Below are 21465 nucleotides of genomic sequence, written 5' to 3'. Positions count from 1 at the left end.
CAAAAACCAGTACGGGGTGAAGATTCTACCCAGTCTGCTCTTAAGAACAGAGCCCGGCAAGAACAGAGTTGGGTGCCATTCCCAGCAGGAGAGGCGCGTCACACGGACAATGACAGATGAAGAGGGTGGGGCTGCTCCGTCACAGAATGATGAAGGAGACCCTGACCTTGAGAGGCTTCTCCTTAGTCTTCCTCCCTGTGTGTCTCATCATACCTGCCCACTGAAGATGTAATCCAGGATCTCTCTCATAACCATTACCGATATCCCTTCAAGTTCAATCTTATAGGTTGATCCATCATCTTTTGGAGGATTATAGTTTAACTTTGTCCTAAGAAAGGGAAAAAAATGTAAAATTTCTATGAAAGAACAGACATAGCTGTAAATATTTATGCAGTAAAACTCTATAAAGTAGATTATTTATCAACATATGAACCCCAGCTGGGAAATGTAGCTTCTTAACTTTAGGTTAATATACAGATATTTTTATAACTTTCGACTACAAAACACTTGTTCCAGGGTTCAGAACGACTTCTTAAAAACCAAAACAGACAACCACAGAACTGAGATCCACCTGAGCAAGGATCTCTGTCTACTTCACCTCGGGAGACCCACCCCATTAGGCTTATTTTTTTCATGTATTTAATTGCCTAATTATTTTCAATAATGTAACAAGGACCCCACGAGCCTGCCACCCAAAACAAAAGCTGGGACCTTGACTTCCACCTGCTCCTACCCACACATCCCTTCTCCCCATTCACCCCTCTGCAGTGACTATCCATCCTAAATCCTGGGTTCCATCTTCCTTTGCTTCGTTGTTATTCCTGTACCCACGGAACCGCTCTCCTGGGGGTTGCAGCCACAGCACCCTCGCCACACAGGTGCTGAATTATCTCCTCTTGTTTGTGGCCACGTGCGTTTCCTCTTCTGCAAAACACACGCTACGTTCAAGTCTCTTGGTCATTTTTTTAAATTGGGCTCATTGTCTTTGTATTGAGGTGGGGGAGTTCTGCATTATATTCTCGATACTAATCCTTCGGCAGGCTTCGCACTTTTGTTAAAGGTGATGAAGAACGTGAAGAATTTTTTCACAGTGAATGCTTTTTAGGTCTTGTTTAAGAGCTGGGACCTTACTTGACGTCTAAAAGATGTTTGTAACTTAGCAGTGAACCTAAATTTGACTTAGGATCCCAACCCCACCCCTGGAGGCTGGGAACTGGTCGTAAGGGGCAGCTGTGAAAGGAGGGTGAGCCATGAGCAGAGAACACACGCAGGGTGACGGTGGTGACAAGGAGTCGAATTCCCAGGTCCTGCCTCCACGTACCTACGCGACTCCCCGTGAGGCCCTCCCCAGCGTCAGCGGAAGTAAGTGATTTACACCCTGAAGGGTGTAAGACTGAGGCTAGGTCTGGACAGGGGGGAATATCAGGCACGTTTGAGGGTGGGTATATACTGCACCAGAAACAGAGAGAGCAAAGACTTGTTTACATACTGAATGCTGCGACCATCAATCTTTTCCCCCTCAATTCTGCTCTTAAAATGTTAAAAACCAGACCTACATTCTCCAGACAAAAATACCTGGAGGATGTGATCGGCCCTGAAAGCAAAGGCCCAAAGATAAGGACATAGGTCTACCCCAAGAGCACATGACTTCAAAATTCTGAAGGAAAATTATTTCCCACCTACATTTTTATAACCAGCCAAACGTCAGGATAGGGCAGATATTTTCAGCTGTACGTGGTCTCAAAACAAACGATCTCCCATGCGGCCTTCTCAGTGTGCTGCTGGAAAACGTGCCCCAACAAACAAGTGAGTACATCAAGAAAAAGGAAGATTTCAGTCATGGAAAGACATGACCCAACTCTGGGAAGAAGTGCAGTGAATGCAGGGAATGGTGCAGAATGGTCTTAGGGCAACAGCTGTATACAAGCAGAAGGAAGCCAGTCCATCCTGGTGCCAGCAGGAAGCCTTCGGAAGCCTTGGGAGCCCCTGAAGACCCCGAGAAGATGAAACTGATGGGACAGATAATATATCTGGAGGTGCGAAGAAGATACGCAGACATCCTTGTTTCCTCCCTGTATTTCAGGTCTGCTGTTGCCCCTACAGTTCCTATTGAAATAAATTGTTTTCCTCAAAAGGTATTTCAGGGGCACCTCGGAGGCTCAGTCGGTTAAGCGTCCGACTTTGGCTCAAGTCATGATCACAGTAAATGAGTTTGAGCCCCGCATCGGGCTTGTTGCTGTCAGCTTGGAGCCTGCTCCTGATCCTGTCTCCCTCTCTTTCTCAAAAAGAAAAAAGAAAAAAACATTAAAAAATAAAAAATAAGAGGCGCCTGGGTGGCTCAGTCGGTTGAGCGGCCAACTTCGGCTCAGGTCATGATCTCGTGGTCTGTGAGTTCGAGCCCCGCGTCAGGCCCTGTGCTGACAGCAAGCTCAGAGCCAAGGGGCCTGCTTCAGATTCTGTGTCTCCCTCTCTCTCTAGCCCTCCCCCGTTTGCACTCTCTCTCTCTCACAAGTAAATAAACATAAAAAAAAAAAGTTAACTATACTTTAAGAAAAAAAAGGGCCGGGGGCGGGGGGGTGGTGGTGGTGGTGGTGGGTGCCTGGGTGGGTCAGTCGGTTGAGCGTCCTACTTTGGCTCAGGTCAAGATCTCGCGGTTCATGAGTTCAAGCTCCACATCAGGCACACTGCTGTCAGTGCGGAGCCCACACTGGATCCTCTGCTCCCCTCTTTGTCTTCTCCTTCCCCGCTCACGCTCTGTCTCTCTCTCTCTCTCAAAAAATAAACATAAAAAAAAAGTTGACCATACTGTCATGTGTGTTCACAATGAAGGATCCCTTTTAACGAGTACAGTTTTCTCTCAGCAGGTGGAAGTGAGAAATGGCTAAGAAAGAGTCCTGTAGATATGAGCACTATTTCAGACCTCTCTAAAAGCAGATCCTCTCAAAGCCCACGAAAAACGAATCACTGTACTATCCAAGTCTCTAAACCTCTGAAGGCTAAATCACAAAGCTTTATAATGGTTTAAGTTCCGATCCCTACACCTGCCCCACGTCTCCCTACCCTGCTTCTGATCTCTCCTGGTACCGTCTGTGCACATTCAGTTCCTACCCGTCTCGTAAAGATTGGTTTCACTGCCAGTTCTACAAAAAGTGCTTCTCGGTCACTCCATCCTCCACAGGCTGCACCTCTGCCCTCACCGCCATGCACGTAAAAATAATTTCTCCTGCTATAAATTTCCCAAGCACTTTATCTTACGGGTTCATCAAGTTCTGTTTTTATTGCAATATTTAAGTACATACCCCATTTCCTATCTATTTAACTGGAAGTTCCTTGAGGCCAGAGTCCTCTTTATCACCATAACTCTACCATGTAGCCCAGCAGTTTGCAAAGAACAGACCTTCAACAATTATTTGTAAAATACGTGTTTGAATTGATAGCGGTTTTTCAAGCGCTATCACAGGAGATCTCCTTCCTGCGTGATGTCAGGTACGGTGAAGCGGAACCAGAAGCAGCATGAGGAAGAACTTCTAATTATGTCACCCGTCCGACACTGAAAGGACTGAAGCACGGGGCTCCTCAAACTTCAGCGTTCATAAGAGCCATCCAGGGGTCTTGATTCAGAAGGTCTGTGCGGGGCCTGAGTGTCTGCATTTGTAACAAGGTCTCAGGCGGAGCGGATGCTGCTGGTCTCCAGACCCCTCTGAGTGGCCAACGGATGCTTCTCAAATTCCCCATGGGTTTGGTACGTCCCAGATGAATACCTTGTGAAATATGTATATAATGAGGAGGGGCACCGGGGTGGCTCAATCGGTTAAGGGTCCAACTTCGGCTCAAGTCATGATCTCGCGGTTCGTGAGTTTGAGCCCCGCATCGGGCTCTGTGCTGACAGCTCAGAGCCTACCTCAGATCCTGTCTCCCTCTGCCCTTTCCCTGTTTGTGCTCTCTCTCTCTCTTAAAAGTGAACATTAAATAAACAAACATTAAAAAGAAATATAACGGGGATATAATGTACCACATGGCGACTACAGTTCATTGTACTGCATATTTGAAAGTTGCTAAGAGAGTAGACCTTAAAAATTCTCATCACAAGAAAAAAAAATTGGAATTATGTAAGGTGACAGCTGTTAACTAGACTTGCTGTGGCTATCATTTTACAATGTGTACAAGTATCAAATCATTATGTTGTACACCAGAAGCTAATACAATGTCACTTATACCTCAACGAAAAAAAGAATTACTAAAAAAAATGAATTATTTAAAAAAATGAAATTAAAAGACACATAATAAAATGCAGGCTCCAATGGTCTTATCATCAGATTCAAAAGACATACAATTACTCTGCCAAATTGTGACAAGTTTCTAAATTCTTGACCTCCATGTGTGCACCTGTATTACGGCAGGTAACCGTTCACAGCCCATCACCGGCGTGCAGGTGATGTCCTAGTAGGCTGGGTGGCCACCCATCCATCAAGAACACAGTGAAAGCTGATCTTGAGTCCCTTCCGGTCCTGGCTGGTAAGAGTCACTCAAATCTATTTTGAAATAGTCTTGCTTCAGAGCCTACCATCATTCTGTTCTTCTCTCATTTCTTGGAGAGCTGCCATCCCTTTCCAACTTAGTAACCTCAAACGTGTCGTATTCTCCCTTTTTTTAAACATTTATTTATTTATTTTGAGAGAGACAGAGACAGTGGAGGTGGAGGACGGGCAGAGAGAGAGAGAGGGAGAGGGAGAGAGAGAATCCCAAGCAGGCTTTGCTGTCAGCGTGGAGCCGGATGGGGGCTCAAACCCACGAAACTGTGAGATCACGGCAGGAACCGAAACCAAGAGTCAGATGCTTAACTGACTGAGCCACCCAGGGGCCCCTCTCCCCCTTTTTTGTCTTCATTTTTTTCTGACTCCCCAACTAAGTCTCTTAATCCTGTTAGTTTTTGTTCCATTCTGTCTGACATCTATTTCCTTCAGTAAATACCTTAATTTATACAAGACCCACCAATTAACTATCCTTCTCACTCTCCAGACCAACACATTTTCTCCATAGCTTTCCCTTTCTTATCTAGAATTTTCTTGTCTTGTACACACCATTTCTCTCTCTTCTGCCACAGACAACTGAGAAGTCAGTGAACTGAACTCAATGTGTTGACTTAAAAAAAAAAAACAAAAAAAACTAACCCAATGCGTTAATAACTGAGTTTTGCTCTGAAAGCCCACAAAAAAAAAAAAAGTGGTAAATCAACTGTTCTTTTCTCTGTCCTTCATCTGTGCTCTAGGAAGCTATGGGGTCAGATGTAAATTTACTGGAAGTCACAATACCCTTGGGTTTTATTTTGATGTGATGTCGATTTATAAACTCTCTCCCGGAAAATGCGGTAGCCTTAACATATCACTTTGGAGAATTTCATCACACTCTGAAAAAAGTAGAAATAATTGAGAGTAGTACAAAATTGGGCCTCAGGTGTTCAGATATAAATATCCACGCCCGTCACGTTCTTCCCCAGTTTTGTTTCTAGGGCAAGACATTTCCCCTCTCTGCCCCTGTTTTCTCATTTGTAAAAAGAAGAGGTTAGATAAGGTGATCTGGGAGCTCTCCTGCCCCCATACGTTTCTGGACAAAGCTGCTGAAACAGGCCATCAAGTTAGCGCAGAGACTCAGCTCTGGAGGCGTCCTGTGGAGTCCCACAAGCCAACCGGTGAGGTATGATTTATGACATGCCTTCTGTGGGTTGTGCCGTGCAAGTTTATTTTTCCTCTGGGTGAACATTTATTTTCCATCCTATTGAAGTTGAACAGGTGTGAAACAAAATCAATTTTTGTTTTTTTTGTTTCTTTCTTGGCAACACTGAAGAGCGATTTTGTAAGAAAAAAAGCTGTTGGCTACTAGCTAAGAAGCTGCTGTAATAATTCTATTCTCACTGGCTGCCAAGTGCTGAGAAAGTTCAAGGTGTCTGAATGCCCAGGTAACCGGGCCTGGTCCTCCTCTTCCAAGAACCACTTTAGACATCACTGAATGGGATCTGATGTAACAGGGACAGAGAATAAGTCTAAAAGCAAGGAAATGTACTCAAATAGAATGCAAGAGAATGTAATGTTTAAGTCAAGATTTACAGAAATTCTGGGGTGATTCACGGGCATTACTCAGAGTTTTAAGTGATTCATGTCACCTCAAATTGGGCCGCTGCCAGTATCAGGCTCTTTGAGACACGTGCAGAGGGGCTTAGGCTCCCCACTTCTATGCCCAACTAAGAATTTACGTTCCCAGGGGGAACCTGTTTTATATATGCTCCCCTCTCCTTTTTGATCTTCATGAGCTCCTAAAAACCACATCCAAAATGGATGTTTAGGGCAGTGAAACTCTTCTGTATGAGGCAATAATGACGGATCGCCGTCATCGTACATCTGCCTGAACCCCCAAAATGTACACCACCCAAAGTGACCACTAACGCAAGCCATGGCTCTGGGTGACAGCGATAGGTCAGGGCAGACCCATCAACTGTAACAGACGTACCACTCTCGTGGGGGCACTGACAATGGGAGAGGTTGTGCACGCAGGGGGAAACGGGGGTACGTGGGACACATCTGTACCTTCCTTTCAATTTGGCCGTGAACCTTACTGTTCTAAAAAAAATCAAGTCTGTTTTAAAAATGTATTGTTTTAGTCCCCGTTCAACTTAATGAAATCCAAATTTGCAGGTCAGATTTCCATCAACAGATGGCATCCTCTCATGACAAGGCCTTTTATGGCCTGCTTTCCTACGGGTGGGAAAGCAGGAACCCGTCTTTCTCAGCGCCCTGCCACCCAAGAACACCGTCTCCATGAAAGAAAAGCATTTACGTGGGTACCTGAGACCGGAGCAAGGGTCCCGGTGGGCGGCCCAACGAAGCCCCCAGGCCCCCCCACGGTGGGAGAGGAAGCAGGTGCCCCGGGCCTCTAGGTGAGCGCCCTCCCACGGCACCGGCACTGGTGCAGGCTAACGAGCCAGTCACCAGTCACTCAGCGCTCTTCCCACAGGGCCTAAGTCAGGGAGCAGCGGGCAGGGGAAGCAGGGGCGGGCGCGATGCCACAGGACCTGGCCGGGAAGTGCCCCCAGCCTAACCCTGCACGGCTAGGGCACAGATCACAAGTGGGAGGTGGGAAAGGGAGGAGAACGGGGCCGGGCCGCACTCCTCCCTTAGGATGGCGGGACAGCAGTGGGGCACATGCTGTTGGAGGCTCTGAACTGTTTCTTCCCCTTCACTATTTCCATGAATCTCCCTCCACTCCCTTCTCTTGGCCTCCAGCTCTTTTTACCTAGACGGATTACGGTGTTCACTTGCTTACCACCCAACACCTCCCTCCTCACACAGATCCTGCAATGACTCATAATTTGAATGGGTTTTAAGAGGAGCTCCTGAACCTGGCTTCCCAGAATCTTCTGGCAAGCTCTTATAGAAAAACAGATCCCTGGGTCCCATCCCAGACCAACTGAGTCAGGTCCAAGACTGTACATTTAAAGAGTTCCTCAGCTGACTGTGACACATTCCCCGCTGCCTGGAATGTTCCCTCCGCCCCCCGACTCCCCAGTCACATGGTTTCGTACCTCACTCACTTCAGGTCTCTGCTCCGAAGAGTAGCCCAGGTACCACACTGTCGAAAATAACACCACTCCTCCCTTCCCTGCTTTATTTTTCTGCAGAGACTTTATCATCGTCTCATAAACCGCATCGGTGACTCTGTCTTGTTGACCGCTCTACCCCCTTACCTCATGAAGTGGCTGGTTCTGAACGGGCACCTGACAAGTATGTATGAGCTTAAAGTAACAGCAGCACAGGGGCAGCCCGGGTAGACACAGCATTACTGACCGGCCGGATGGTCGTGAGCTTTTCCGCACAGCATCCCGCTGGCTCGGCCACACTGAGGGGAGCATCCTACAGACGTGTGCTGTAGTCGGCGACTCCAGAAGTCCGTGTTCCACTACGGCAGAGCGACCCGAATGCCCGCAGTGCCACCACCTGCCTGTGTGCTCCAGCCCGTGTATGCTGGACTCTGAGGTGGCCGTACGGGAGGTCCGTGGCCTGCGAATGGACCCAACTAACGGGACGCTCCCTCACCTCACTCTGCTCACCACCCCCAGCGCGCTGCATGGAAATTGCAAAGATTGGGAAAGGTTTCCGGAAAACGAAGGGTTCGCTGTTCAGGCGTCGCCCTACCAACCAGGCCTATAGTACGGAAGCCGGAACAGAACCACTTCACTACAGAAGAACAGGAGAACAGGAACAAGTCCAGAGAGGTCCTGGCCACAGTGCTCTCCATCCCTGACCACCTCCCTGCCCCTCCCTCCCCGCACACAAGGGGTCACAAACACGTCTTCTGTTTTCTGTCTGATAGCGAATCATCCGCTCTGCAGATGAAATACAGTGTTCCTATTTAGATCTGCTCTGAGTTACCAATTACATCAATATCTGGAAGAGATACGAGCACAGAAAGTGTATGCCTTTGAGTCATGTGATCTGAACAAAGGAAAAACGAATCTGAAGGAAGATAATGCTTTTGGAAAAGAGAACACACAAAGTGGGAATCACCTTCAGCAGCAGGACGGTGTGTGCGCTTAGGTGCCAGGGTCGGGTGGGGCCATCACAGGGACTGTGGACAAGCACAGCTACGAGTGACATCACTTACACCTGCACAGGCACGACGACCCTTGGCGGGAGAGACACGAAGTGTGACCAACCCAGTAAAAACTGTAGTGCGAGGCCAGCGACTTTGCTATAAGGTACGGATTCAGAAATCAGACCTCAGCTAGTGGGTGGGCCCCAATCTCGAGGAACTCACAAACCATTACCTCTAACCACGGGCTTCAGTCAGTAAAGTGAAACGTTATGGTTATTTATTTCTAGGAGTGTGAAGCCTCTAGCATTATATCCCCCAATAAATCTCTTTCCAGCCTGCTGGACGGCTGTTCTTCCCCAGGTTGACCCCACCTTAGGATGTGGGGCTATTCTCTGCACAGCTGCATAAGCCAGGAAGTCAGGAGTCTAACTAATAAATAACAGAAGGAGTGACTAAGTTACAAGGCACAAGTGGACACGAAAGTGAGCGAGTGAAAGTTGGTGAGGCATGGGATACGTCCATGATCTCAAAGTATTGCCCCATAAATGACTTATTAATTACACAGAAACAGTGGATGAAACCCGGGGACGCCATCTTTAACCATGTGATCAAACCAACATTAGCAACGTTAGGACAAACCAACGTTAGGGGGCCCTCACTGGGTGCACGGAGAAGGACGCCACATCACTCCTGTGGTATTCCTGTCACAAATGCAATGCCCTGAATCTAATTGTAAGAAATCAAACAAACCTAAGGGGAGGGACAGTCTACCAAGTAACTGAAGAGCACCCACCCAAAGTGCCAAGGCCAAGAAAGCTGAGGGAAGACTGAGGAACTGTCACAGGAGTGACGCAGGAGGAGACCAAGGGGACGCTGCAAACGCTGTGCTAAGTATAACGGAGGCAGAAAGTCAACTCTCTGGGGAGAGGGGTCAGAAAAGGCTTCACGGAGGTGACACCTGCACCGGGCCTCAGCTGGGTGTTTTACACTGAGAAGGGGGGCCGTGAAACGCGATGGCGTGTGCATCGTACATTCAAGGAACGACAGGTGCAAGTAGTTCAACAAGGCCAGAGCAAGAGAAATCCAGCATGGGTGGAGCAAGCCAGCTCCTGGAGAACCTGCACACACACACACACACACACACACAGTGTGGACTTCACCTCGAGGGAAATGGAGCTGCACGTGAGTTGTCGGGTTTTTGTAAACCTTTTATTAATTTTGATTAAAAGCACTTTTAGATGTACATTTTTAATGTTTGTTTATTTTGACGGTGGGGAGGGGCAGACAGAGAGAGAATCCCAAGCAGGCTCCACGCTCAGTGAGGAGCCCGACGTGGGACTTGATTTCACGAGCCTGGGATCATGATCTGAGCCGAAACCAAGAGTTGGATGCTCAACCAACTGAGCCACCCAGGGGCCCCAAATCTTTTTATTTTAAAATAATTTTAGACTTGGGGTGCCTGGATGGCTCAGTCGGTTAAGCGTCCGACTTTGGCTCAGATCATGATCCCACGGTTCGTGGGTTTGAACCCCGCGTTGGGCTCTGTGCTGACAGCTCAGAGACTGGAGCCTGCTTCTGATTCTGTGTCTCCCTCTCTCTCAGTCCCTCCCCCACTCATGCTCTGTCTCTGTCTCAGAAATAAATAAACATTTAAAAAAATTAAAAAATAAAAAAAATAATTTTAGACTTACATAAAAGTTAATCATAGAGTTCCTGTATACCCTTCATCTAGCTTCTGTTAATATTAATAGTCTTAATAATCTTACTACAATTATCAACACTAAGAACTAAAGATTGGTACAATACTGTTACATAAACTATGGACTCTATTCGGATTTCACCAGTTTTCCCTGTAATGTCCTCTCTCTGGGTGCAATCTAGGGTTCCAAACGTCAGTTTATGATTGTGTCTCCAAACTGTACCAGTCCATCTTTCAAGGCCCTCTTTGGTGACTACTTGTTAATTATTTTGTACAATGTCCTCGACTTGGGTTTAATTTCTTATGATTAGATTGAGGCTATGTGTTTTGCACAGGAACCCTACAGATATGATGTGATGTCCTTCTGTGCATCGTACAAGGATGTCGATCTGTATGATATTAACCTTGGCCACTCGCCCAAGATGGTGTCTACTGGGTTTCAAGTTAAAGTCTCTATTTATCCCTTTGTTATTATTCCAACTAATAGAGGGATAATTGAGAACATACGAATATCCTTTTCTCCTCAAACTCTTGCCCACTAATTTTAGGATCTACTGGTGGATCTTGCCTGTAACAATTATTAGTATGGTGTTCAAATGATGATGTCTATTTTTTTACATTTTTAATGTTTCTTTATTTTTGAGAGAGAGAGAGAGAGAGACAGAATGAGCGGGGGGGGGGGGGGGGGGGGGGGGAGGGGCAGAGAGAGCGAGAGGGAGACAGAATCCAAAGCAGGCTCCAGGCTCTGAGCTGTCAGCACAAAGTGTGATGTGGGGCTCAAACCGTGAGATGATGACCTGAGCAGAAGTCAGACGCTTAACCGACTGAGCCACCCAAGTGCTCCATGATTTTCAATTCTCTTATTCTGCCCACATTTATTAATGTAAATTCTTCTGTAAGAGCTATTTCTTCTCTCCATTTATTTACTTATCCACTCATTCATTCGCTCATGCCTACATACATGGATGTTTCTTCTATTCTGTGGCTTTTATTCCAGTGTTACTGATATTCATTTCCTTGCTCAAAATGCCACAGCTTTGGCCACTCAGAGTTCTTTCACGTTGGCTCTGTTGTCTTTAGAGCACCTCCTTATTTTCTGGCACAAATACTCTAGGCTCACAGAGTATTTTTCCTGCTCCAGTACCTGAATCAACCACGTCTCAGAAGACATTGGTTTTAAGTATTATGTAATTAATTACATTCTAGAAGCATCACTGTGGTAGCAGCAGTGTGGAAGATTGATGGGGACCGAGCACAGAGGCAGACAGACCAGTTCTGTCACCATTCGGAATTAGTAACAGCTGGAACTTGAGCAGCAGTGATGGTGAAGGCGAGGCAGGCTGCAGAGATCTGAGAGGTCAAAATGATGGGCCATGGCATCACTAGGTGCAGAGGGAGAGGGAGGTGCATCCCCAAGGACCCCCAGTTTCTCCCAGTGAAGGGAGGACCACCCACCTGGGGGAGGGGAACTAGCCTGCCAGGGTTGGGGGGCAGGGTGGCCCTGCAGCAGGCCGTCAAGGCCTGGTGCTCAGGAGAGAGGCCAAGGAGCAGGCGACGTCTCTGGAGTAGATGATGTCGTGAGAGGGCGGACGGGCGGACGGAAACCTGGGCCGCATCACCTTATCACGTATAGGGACAGACGGGAGGGGAGCCAGCAAAGCCGACTGCAGGTGAAAAGGGACAAGAGGCATCACAGAAGCCTGGAGAGACCAGGTGTCAAGAGAATGGCCACGAGTGATACATACAGCAGACAGGTCAAGTCAGATGAACACTTCCAGGTTTTCGCTAGATTTGGCAATTCTATTTTAGCAATTTTATTTGTTTTAATTTGTTTACATTTATTTAGTTTTGAGAGAAAGAGAGAGAAAATGAGTGGGGGAGGGACAAAGAGAAGGAGACACAGAATCTGAAGCAGGCTCCAGGCTCTGAGCTGTTAGGACAGAGCCCAAGGTGGGGCTTGAACCCATGACCTGTGAGATCATGACCTGAGAGGAAGTTGGACGCTTAGCAATTTTATTTTATTTTTTTTAATTTTATTTTTTTTTAAGGTTTTATTTATTTTTGAGACAGAGAGAGACAGAGCATGAACGGGGGAGGGGCAGAGAGAGAGGGAGACACAGAATCGGAAGCAGGCTCCAGGCTCTGAGCCGTCAGCCCAGAGCCCGACGCGGGGCTCGAACCCACGGACCGCGAGATCGTGACCTGAGCTGAAGTCGGACGCTTAACCGACTGAGCCACCCAGGCGCCCCTCCCCTTAGCAATTTTAAAAGAACAGTTTTATGGAGTGGTAAGATAGGAACAGAGGGAAGGAAAAAGAGGAGAGGAGACCACGGACATGATAAAGAGAGACTCTTGTTTGAAGGACCAGGTGGCTGTAGCAGAGGATGCAGAGACGCATCCACAGGACATTTGCACGTCTCCTGTGTGTCAGTAGTGGCGGTGATGCAAGCACGTCTCTGTGCTGGGGCAAAGGAGCCAGAAGAGAAGGGAAAAAATACGAACTGCAGAAAGAAGAGCTATGCAACACAACAATCTCCTGGAAGAAAGAGAAGACGGGACGGCGGGCCAGGGAGAATAGGCCTGGACTGTGCATCTCTGCTCAGTGTGAGGCTGGCTTGCAAATCATCATTACTTGATCTAAACAGCTTTAGAGATGATCATCACAGCTAGGGTTTCCATGTCCAAAGTCTAAAAAATTTAATACTCTACGATCAATGGTCAACAAAAACTACAACCTACAGCCTGTTTCTGTAAGCCCTTTGAGTTACAAGTGGTTTTTATATTTTTCAAAGGTTGTTAAAACAAAAACAGAGAATAATATGTGACAGAGGTGGCCTGAAATACCTCTTTTTTAAAAAAAGTTTTACTTTATTTTTGAGAGAGCATGAGTAGGGAAGGGGCAGAGAGAGAAGGAGACAGAGGATCTGTGCTGACAGCAGGGTGTCCGATGCAGGACTCAAACTCACAAACCACGAGATCATGACCCGAGCCAAAGTCAGCCGCTCAGCTGACTGAGCCACCCAGGCGCCCCCTAAAAGTTTCTGATTCTTTACAGAAAAGCTTTACCAAACCCTGCTCTAAATATTTTTTAAAAAATTGTTTTTTACTAAGTTTATCTATTTATTTTGAGAGAAACAGAGATAGTGTGAGTGGGGGAGGGGTAAAAAGGGAGAGGGAGAGGGAGGAAAAGAGGGAGAAGGAGAGAGAGAGAGGGAAAGGAAGGGAGAGAGAGAATCACAAGCAGGCTCTGCAGAGCCCAGCGTGGGGCTCGAACTCACGAAACCGCAAGATAATGACCTGAGCCAAAACTGAGAGTCGGATGCTTAACCAACTGAGCCACCCAGGCGCCCCTAAATATTTTTTTACAGGAGTAAGCACACAACAGTTGAAACTCCAGTCTAACAGATACGCAAAATAGCAGGAACTTTGAGAAAACTCTTGCGAAAGTGACAAGGCCATCGTGATGGACCTGAGGGGGAAAAAAACCCATCAGATACGCCAGGGCCTTTCCGTGATAATCTAATCTTCCTGGGTGGTTTCTATCTTCAGAAACAGATATCCTGGGGTCACAGCCCCCAAAGTGGGTTTATATGCACCTACAAAAAGTACAAAGAAAAAAGAACACCAAAGCTTTTTTTTTTTCTGATTTGTTTATAGAGTCACTACTCAGAAGAAGAAAGAACTGGAAATTAAAATGTCAAAGGGGAATGATGAAGGAAATTGCATCACACAGCAATATGATGTAGTAACAGCTGGCCATTTACAAGGATGATTACGGGCGTTATACTGAGCTGTGAGACAGGAGGGCTATAAAATGACTTCCAGGGAAAGATGAACCGTAAGTGATAGGTCCACTTGGCTTACGACTACAACACTTAACTACCCTGTTCACAACCAGAATTCAGGGTGACACAAGTAATTCTCACGTGATTTTCCATGATTTTGGTGTGTGTGTGTGCGTATATAAAAAAAAAAAAAAGATTCTTAAAATTTAAATCTGGTTCTTGTAATTTTACAAGTAGAGCAGTCAATAAAATCACCTCTTAGAAGACAAGGTTTGAAAATGCACGTTAAAATTTTAAGACGAGTTCAAAGGCAGGATCATGATGCAGCAACTTGTGAAGCAAAAAATTCCTCTAGAATGAAACAAGTCGGAGCCCTCGTCCTGGTCACACCCTGACCTTTCGGAAACGCGCATAAAACAAAGACATTCATGCCGCGACCTGTCAGACAGTTCCAGATTTTCTACCCGGGATGCATTTTCAGAGGCTATTTGAGAGAGGCGCCTTCTGTGCCCGTGAGGACCCCAGGCACCGCGGTCACGTCCAGCGCCAGCCCTGTCATTTGGGGGCGCTTCGCACAGCGCTGACTGAGAACTGGCTCCTCTGGGTCTCTTCTGCCGCGGGGTACAAACGGACCTTCCCTTCCGAGTGTCTACCCACCTTCCGTTCTCTTTCGCGACGCGCAGAGTTACAAGGACGCTGTGTGCCATTTCAAAGGCACAGGAGATAGAACTGAAAACGTTCAAAGGAAAAGTAAGAATTGATATGCATTTATCATTGTCTCTGTATTCATCCTTTTAAGGCAGTTCAAACCAAAGCATTAAGTGAAGGCTAGGAAATGGTTTTTTTTTTGTTTCTGTTTTTTTGTTTTTTTCTTTTTAAAAAAGGAGATGGCGGCGGTAGGGAAAAACAAAAACAAAAACACAGCCTCCAACACAGTCCCTTTAAGAAAGGCTGGGCTGCACTTCTCTCCAGCAGCTTCGAGCTGCCCTCTCGCTTCTGGCGCCTCTGTAATTTATAATTTACTGTTACAAACTTCTCGAAACAACTTAGAGCTGAAAGTGCCTTCCAAAATGTTGTCAAGGGAATGAATGCTTCTCGATTAATTCTTTGGTCCTGCCGTAACAAAAGCTCTCTCACTGGAGCTGCTCCTCTGGAAGAAAGAATCTGGTCCCTTCTTCTCCCAGGCTTCTTGGCACCAGAAATGGCCTGTTGGGTTGACTGTGCATCTCAAACAGGGCAAATTAAAGACTCTTTTGTAGTAACCTCTGCTGCAGGACAGTTTATTCTGCCCCTCTCCCCCATCTCCAGTACACAGTCAGCTATTCAGTAAAATGTTACAGCTAAAAGTGGAACCCTGTCCAGAAGCAGTGTGTCCGGCGTCCTGACCTCTCATCTTCCACGTCTTCGGCGGTACTCACAGACAGCAGTCAACTCAACTCTCCCGTGGACGAGGTTTCAGTGACGGACTTAGTGCCTCTGGCCCTAGAGATAAAGATGAGGCCTTTGAAAGCACCCAGCCCACCTGTCTGTTCTCTTTCTCCCCACGGAATGAAAGACAGACAACGCTGAAGGCACATGTAACACAGTAAGGGAGCCTGGAGGAGGGAGTGATTATTTGGCAGAGTCGGGAAAACGTTACAACGGAAGGGATACTGGAAACAGGCCCTGAAGGATGAATACAAATGCATCTGCCGGAGAAGAGGAGGTCGAGAAAGGCAGAGACGAGAAACGCGTGCAAGCAGAGACACACATACGCGCAGATCTGTGAGGCACTTGTAGAATTTCCAAGACCCAGGAGAGTGTAATTGAGATGTGTACTCAGCACCGTTATTCCACATTCAACACAAAAACAGATGCCGCGTTCCCCACTTTGCTGAAGCAGCCAGGCTCAAAAAACCTACTATCTCCTCCGCCACCCTCGTCCTTGGTTCCCACATTCCGGGAGCGACAGGCTGCTTTCTTCCCGAATTCTGGACACCGGCCACTGCCCGGTGCCCGGGACGCTGCCGTGGTGGGCTACCCACATCAGCCGGCAACGCCAGTCCCTTCCCGGTCCCGTGGACACACAACAACCAAGGCACCTTCTTAAAGGGGAGCACATCCAGAGCACAGCTACTCGTACGATGAAAATAGCTTCCGTCCTGTAACTAAGGACACGACGGTGTACAACTGATGTAAACTTTGACAACAGGTTCTGCGCTTTACGGAATCTTTTCAAACTACCCCTCATTGAACGCTGGCAGTAAGTGATAAGCAGGGTTTACTGGTATCTCCTTGCCCTTTCCATTTTCTCACCGACAAGTCCTACTGCTACCACCTCTAACCCAGACACGTCATCCCGACTCACCGACGAACCCCAGCCCAGGGCCTCCTTATTTCCCGTCCCCACAACTGCAGCACCCTCCTAAGTAAGACTCCATCTCTCCTTCTTAAAGCCCCTCAACGTCTGCCCACAACCCTTAAAATAAAACCTCAACTCTCACGTGGACTACACTGCGTGGGATGATTATACGGGGTCCCTCTCCTGCACCCGACCCCCTCCCCAGTCAGCTCTTCAGGACATACTCGGTAACTCCGGGAAACGCTACAGGGGAAGTTTAATCGTACTGGAGCGCAGGGCGAGCGCCAACCCAGAACGACAGGGCCCTGCCCGCTCCCTGAATCTTGTTTCGAGCCATTCTACCCGCCACTCACCATCTTGGCACGATGGTGTCCTTTTGCTCCCCAGTCTCGGGTGCCAGCCTGTTCTTGTCCCTGGACCACAGCACTGCCGTTTTCTGTGCCCCCGGCATTATCCCTGCCCTACTCCCCAGCCCAACCGTGCTCCCATCAGATCCTCCCCTTCCTCCTGCACCTTCAGACCCGCAGAGCAGGGGTCCCTCCATCCACATGGTAGCAGCGACCACATCCAGACTTCTTGTCTGCCTCCTCTGACGGGCTCCATGGGCCCTGGAGCCCTATGTGCCCAGGACACAGCTGTGCTGCACAAAAATGCTCAGGAGGTTTAGTGAATGAACAAACATATTAGGGAAACTTGACCAAGAATCCAAGTTCTCTACTTAAAGATAGTTGTTAGGGTGCCTGGGTGGTTCAGCAGGTTGAGCATCTGACTTCGGCTCAGGTCATGATCTCACAGTTCGTGGGTTCGAGCCCCGCGTCGGGCTCTGTGCTGACAGCCCAGAGCCTGGAGCTTGCTTCACATCTGTGTCTCCCTCTCTCTCCAACCCTCCCTGACTCAGTCTCTGTCTCTCAAAAATAAACATTAAAGAAAAAAAAGATAAGTGTTTCTGTAAATGCGATTAACTGGGGTCACTTAATTGCAGTAGTGAACGAGCAGATGGGCCATTTTAAATATACTTTTGGAAGGGCGCCTGGGGTGGCTCAGTCAGTGAAGCGTCCAACTTCAGCTCAGGTCAAGATCTCACAGTTCGTGGGTTCGAGCCCTGTGTCGGGCTCTGTGCTGACAGCTCAGAGCCCGGAGCCTGCTTCAGATTCAGTGTCTCCCTCTCTCTCTGCCCCTTCCCTTGCTCATGCTCTGTCTCTCTCTCAAATAAACACACACAAAAATGAAACCAGAAGTTCTTTGAAATAATAAATGAATCTACTTTTGGAGCAGACTTTCAGAATGATCTACTCTAAAAATAAAGACAGTCTATTCTGTCCCCATTCCTGAAATTTCTCCTACTGCACAACATTCGGATACACAGCACTGAAAATTGAAGTGAACATCGAAAGTAAGTTGAAAAGTCTTTGGCTCTGTGTTCATTTCCTTTACTAGCCCCAGAGAGGTAGCAAAAATCAGTTGAGTGACTTAGGTGTCCACGTAAGGTGTCTCAGTTTTTTTTTTTTTTTTTTAATTTTTTTTTTTTTAACGTTTTATTTATTTTTGAGACAGGGAGAGACAGAGCATGAACGGGGGAGGGGCAGAGAGAGAGGGAGACACAGAAACCGAAACAGGCTCCAGGCTCTGAACTGTCAGCACAGAGCCCGACGCGGGGCTCGAACTCACGGACCGTGAGATCATGACCTGAGCCGAAGTCGGCCGCTTAACCGACTGAGCCACCCAGGCGCCCCAAGGTGTCTCAGTTTTGACGCTGTCGATGGGGGATGCACTCAAATAGCAGCCAGCACGCAAGAAAGAAAACAAAGCCCCGGGAGGTGCAGGACTCTGTCCACTAGTGAAACGTGAGCTCCCTTGTCTATCGCCTGGCCCCAGAGTCCCCCCAGCACCTAGCTGTCACTGAGTCTCTTCTTGTGTGTTTGGGAACAAATGGCTAAACCCATAATCAAGTCTCTAAACAGTTAACACTACTGATATAAGGTCCCTTTACTGCCAACTCTTGCTGGGATGAGTTAATAAACAGTACATTTCAATACTTTGAGACAAATGCTGACTTTTTGAAAATGGAATTTCTTTTCTTTCTTAGTTGAGTATAGTGGTCATTCAATGTGACATCAGTTTCAGGTGTCCAACACAGTGATTGAACAGATTTGTACACAACGCTATGCTCACCACAGGCGTGGCTCCCTTCTGTCCCCGTACATCGCGGTTACGGTATCACTGCCTATATTCCTATTGCTGTGCCTTTCATACCCGTGACTTCCTCGTTCCATAACTAGAGACCTGTATCCTCTTAACTCATTTTGCCCAACCTCCTATCCCCCTGCCCTTCCGGGAACCATCAGTATTTTTCTCTGTATTTATACGTATGCTATTTTGCTTTTTGGATTTTATTTTTTCTTTTGTTTTCAGATTTCACTTAGGAATGAAACCACATGGTATTTGCCTTTCTCAGTCTGACTTATTTCACTGGGCACAATACCTTCTAGGTCCATCCATGTTGTCTCAAACGGCAGGATCTCATCCTTTTTTATGGCTGCATAATGCTCTATTGTGTATGCACACCACATCTTCCTTATCTAGTCATCTGCTGATAGACACTTAGGTTGCCTCCATACCTTGGCTATTGTAAACAATGCTGCCATAGATGTAGGGGTGCATGTATCTTTCAAATTCGTGTTTTCGTTTTCTTTGGATAAACATTCGATAGTGTAATTATCGGCTCACATGGTCTTTGTATTTTTAATTTTTTTGAGGAAGCTCCATACCGTCTTCCACAGTGACCTACCAATTTACATTCCCAGCAACAGCGTACAAGGGCTCCTTCTCCACATCCTTGCCAACACTTGTTTTTTCTTGTCTCTTTGGTTTGACCCCTTCTAACAGGTATGAGGTGATAGCTCATTGTGGTTTTGATTTGCATTTCCCTTATTAGTGATGTTGAGCATCTTTTCATGTGTCTGTTGGCCATATATATGTCTTCTTTGGAAAAAAGGGCAGTGTTAAATATATTTAGCGTTTTATTTATTTATTTATTTTGAGAGGGAGCGTGCGCGAGACAGAAAACGAATCCCAAGCAGACTCTGCGATGTCAGCACAAAGCCCAATGTGGGGTTTGATCCCACGAACCATGAGATCATGACCTGAGCCAAAATCAAGAGTCGGACACTCAACTGACGAAGCCACCCAGGTGCTCCAGGACAGAGTTAATTCTTGAACTGTAGTATGGGTTAAGGCAGTGATGACATTTCTAAATAATGTAACAACAGCTGTGACAGTGGTGCATATTTTCATAATTCACGTTCCTACCAACAGCAGAGACGACGGAAAGAGAAAGGAAACAAAAAGCATCTACTTTGTTCCTGCCCCCTCCATCCCCCCACCTCCAACTGCAGGAGGTGATAAAAACTAGAATTTTATTCCCTCCCTGCCAACCACAGGTATTTCCATTTTCACGCAGGTAACAAAGTTGGTCGCTCTGTTCACACAAGGCAGTGCTACCGGTACTTAAAAGGGGCCAGGCAGGTAAACAAACAAGCAAACAAACAAACAAACAGCCAATTAACCAACCAACCACACCCGAAGGGTCCCATATCTGAGTGGGTAGGGTCTAAAGTACACACACTGACTGTGGTGTAGGAAGAAAACCAGGCGTTGGCGGGAAACTCTTCCTTTCACTAAGGAAATGGAAGACTAGACAGAGGCGGAGCCTACTGGCCTCTGATTCCATCCCAGAGTAGAACTGGGCTATGGCAGGGGCGCCTGGGTGTCTCAGTCGGTTGAGCGTCCGACTTCGGCTCAGGTCATGATCTCACGGCTCGTGAGTTCGAGCCCCGCGTCGGGCTCTGTGCCGGCAGCTCAGAGCTGGAGCCTGCTTGGGATTCTGTGTCTCCCTCTCTCTCTGCTCCTCCCCTGCTCACGTTCTGTCTCTTTCCCTCTTTCTCTCAAAAATAAATAAACATTTAAAAAAAAAAAAAAAAAGGAGAAGAAGCGGGCGATGGCAAGGAGAGAAGGGAAACCCAGGATCTAAGGACTCTCTCGGCTCTGCACAGGGCCACTTGCCTCAAACTTCTGGCTACGCCCAGTGAATGTGCTCCACCGTGTCAGAAGAGGCTCACACTCACCTCACCTTCCTAAAAGGGAGGTTTCCTCCAAGTCAAGGACTGACAGGTACAAGTTAAGTGACAAAAGTCTGAAGATATTTTGAGCTTAGTATTACTAAACAATTTACAATTATTCAGAGGCCCAGGCAATTGGTTACCGGTATGTTAATGTGCCTACAAAACCATGTCCCGTGATATTTCTACGGGCTAATATAAAAATCACAAGCATAGGGGCGCCTGGGGGCTCAGTCGGTTAAGCGGCCGTCTTCGGCTCAGGTCGTCATCTCTCGGTCCGGGAGTTCGAGCCCCGCGTCAGGTTCTATGCTGATAGCTCGGAGCCTGGAGCCTGCTTCTGTTTCTGTGTCTCCCTCTCTTTCTGCCCCTCCCCCGTCCGCGCTCTGTCTCTCTCTGCCTTTCAAAAACGAATGTTAAAAAAATTTAAAAAAAAATCACAAGCATAAAATGGTCTTTCAAATTGTTCCTAAAATACAGAAATACTCAATAGTTGAAAGAATCACAAAATACCTGTGAGCAAAATATATATTTAAGGTTCTATATCCATTAGCGCATTAACTCTACAAAGGAAAACGAAGGGCTTTTTTTTTTTTTTCCCACATCCCATTACTCAACGGTCTATTTTTTAAAACCGGCCCTTCCTTCTTCCATTTCTGATATACGCTACCTCTCAAAGCTTTATTGCTTGAAGGCTGTTTCATCCAACAACATTACACGCAGATCTTATTTTCCCTAAGTGTTCTACTTTTCTAGTATCTCTGACTGAGGGAAAAATATTATAATTTATTCTCACAGAGAAATGAAATCAGCAAACATGAGACCATCATTTTATAGCTAAGTCACTCTTTGGCAATAAACACCAAGAGAGGAGACTTCACTCTCTGCTCTTTTGAGCACGGGGGTCAAGAGCTCTGGCTGAGCATTGGAGGGCATTTA

At 47.0% G+C, this 21465-nt stretch overlaps 1 protein-coding gene across 5 annotated transcripts in view; it reads right to left on the bottom strand.

The window, feature by feature from the left end:
• GAN (gigaxonin) overlaps positions 1-21465 on the bottom strand; it is a 95768-nt gene that overhangs the window by 66653 nt on the left and 7650 nt on the right. For 3 of the 5 annotated variants that reach the window (XM_042967945.1, XM_042967946.1, XM_042967943.1), the window contains exon 2: positions 214-328. The exons of 1 other annotated variant lie outside the window; for it this stretch is intronic. In XM_042967945.1, coding sequence (XP_042823879.1) covers positions 214-328 — 115 coding nt within the window. Of the gene's footprint in view, positions 1-213; positions 329-1683; positions 2217-21465 lie in introns of those variants that run through there. One more of the 5 variants, XM_042967944.1, reaches the window with a different exon arrangement.

Source organism: Panthera tigris, chromosome E2 (genome assembly GCF_018350195.1).
Source record: "Panthera tigris isolate Pti1 chromosome E2, P.tigris_Pti1_mat1.1, whole genome shotgun sequence".
NCBI lineage: Eukaryota > Metazoa > Chordata > Mammalia > Carnivora > Felidae > Panthera > Panthera tigris.
Note: the sequence above shows the minus strand (reverse complement) of the source record. Positions and strands in the feature narration are given on the sequence as shown.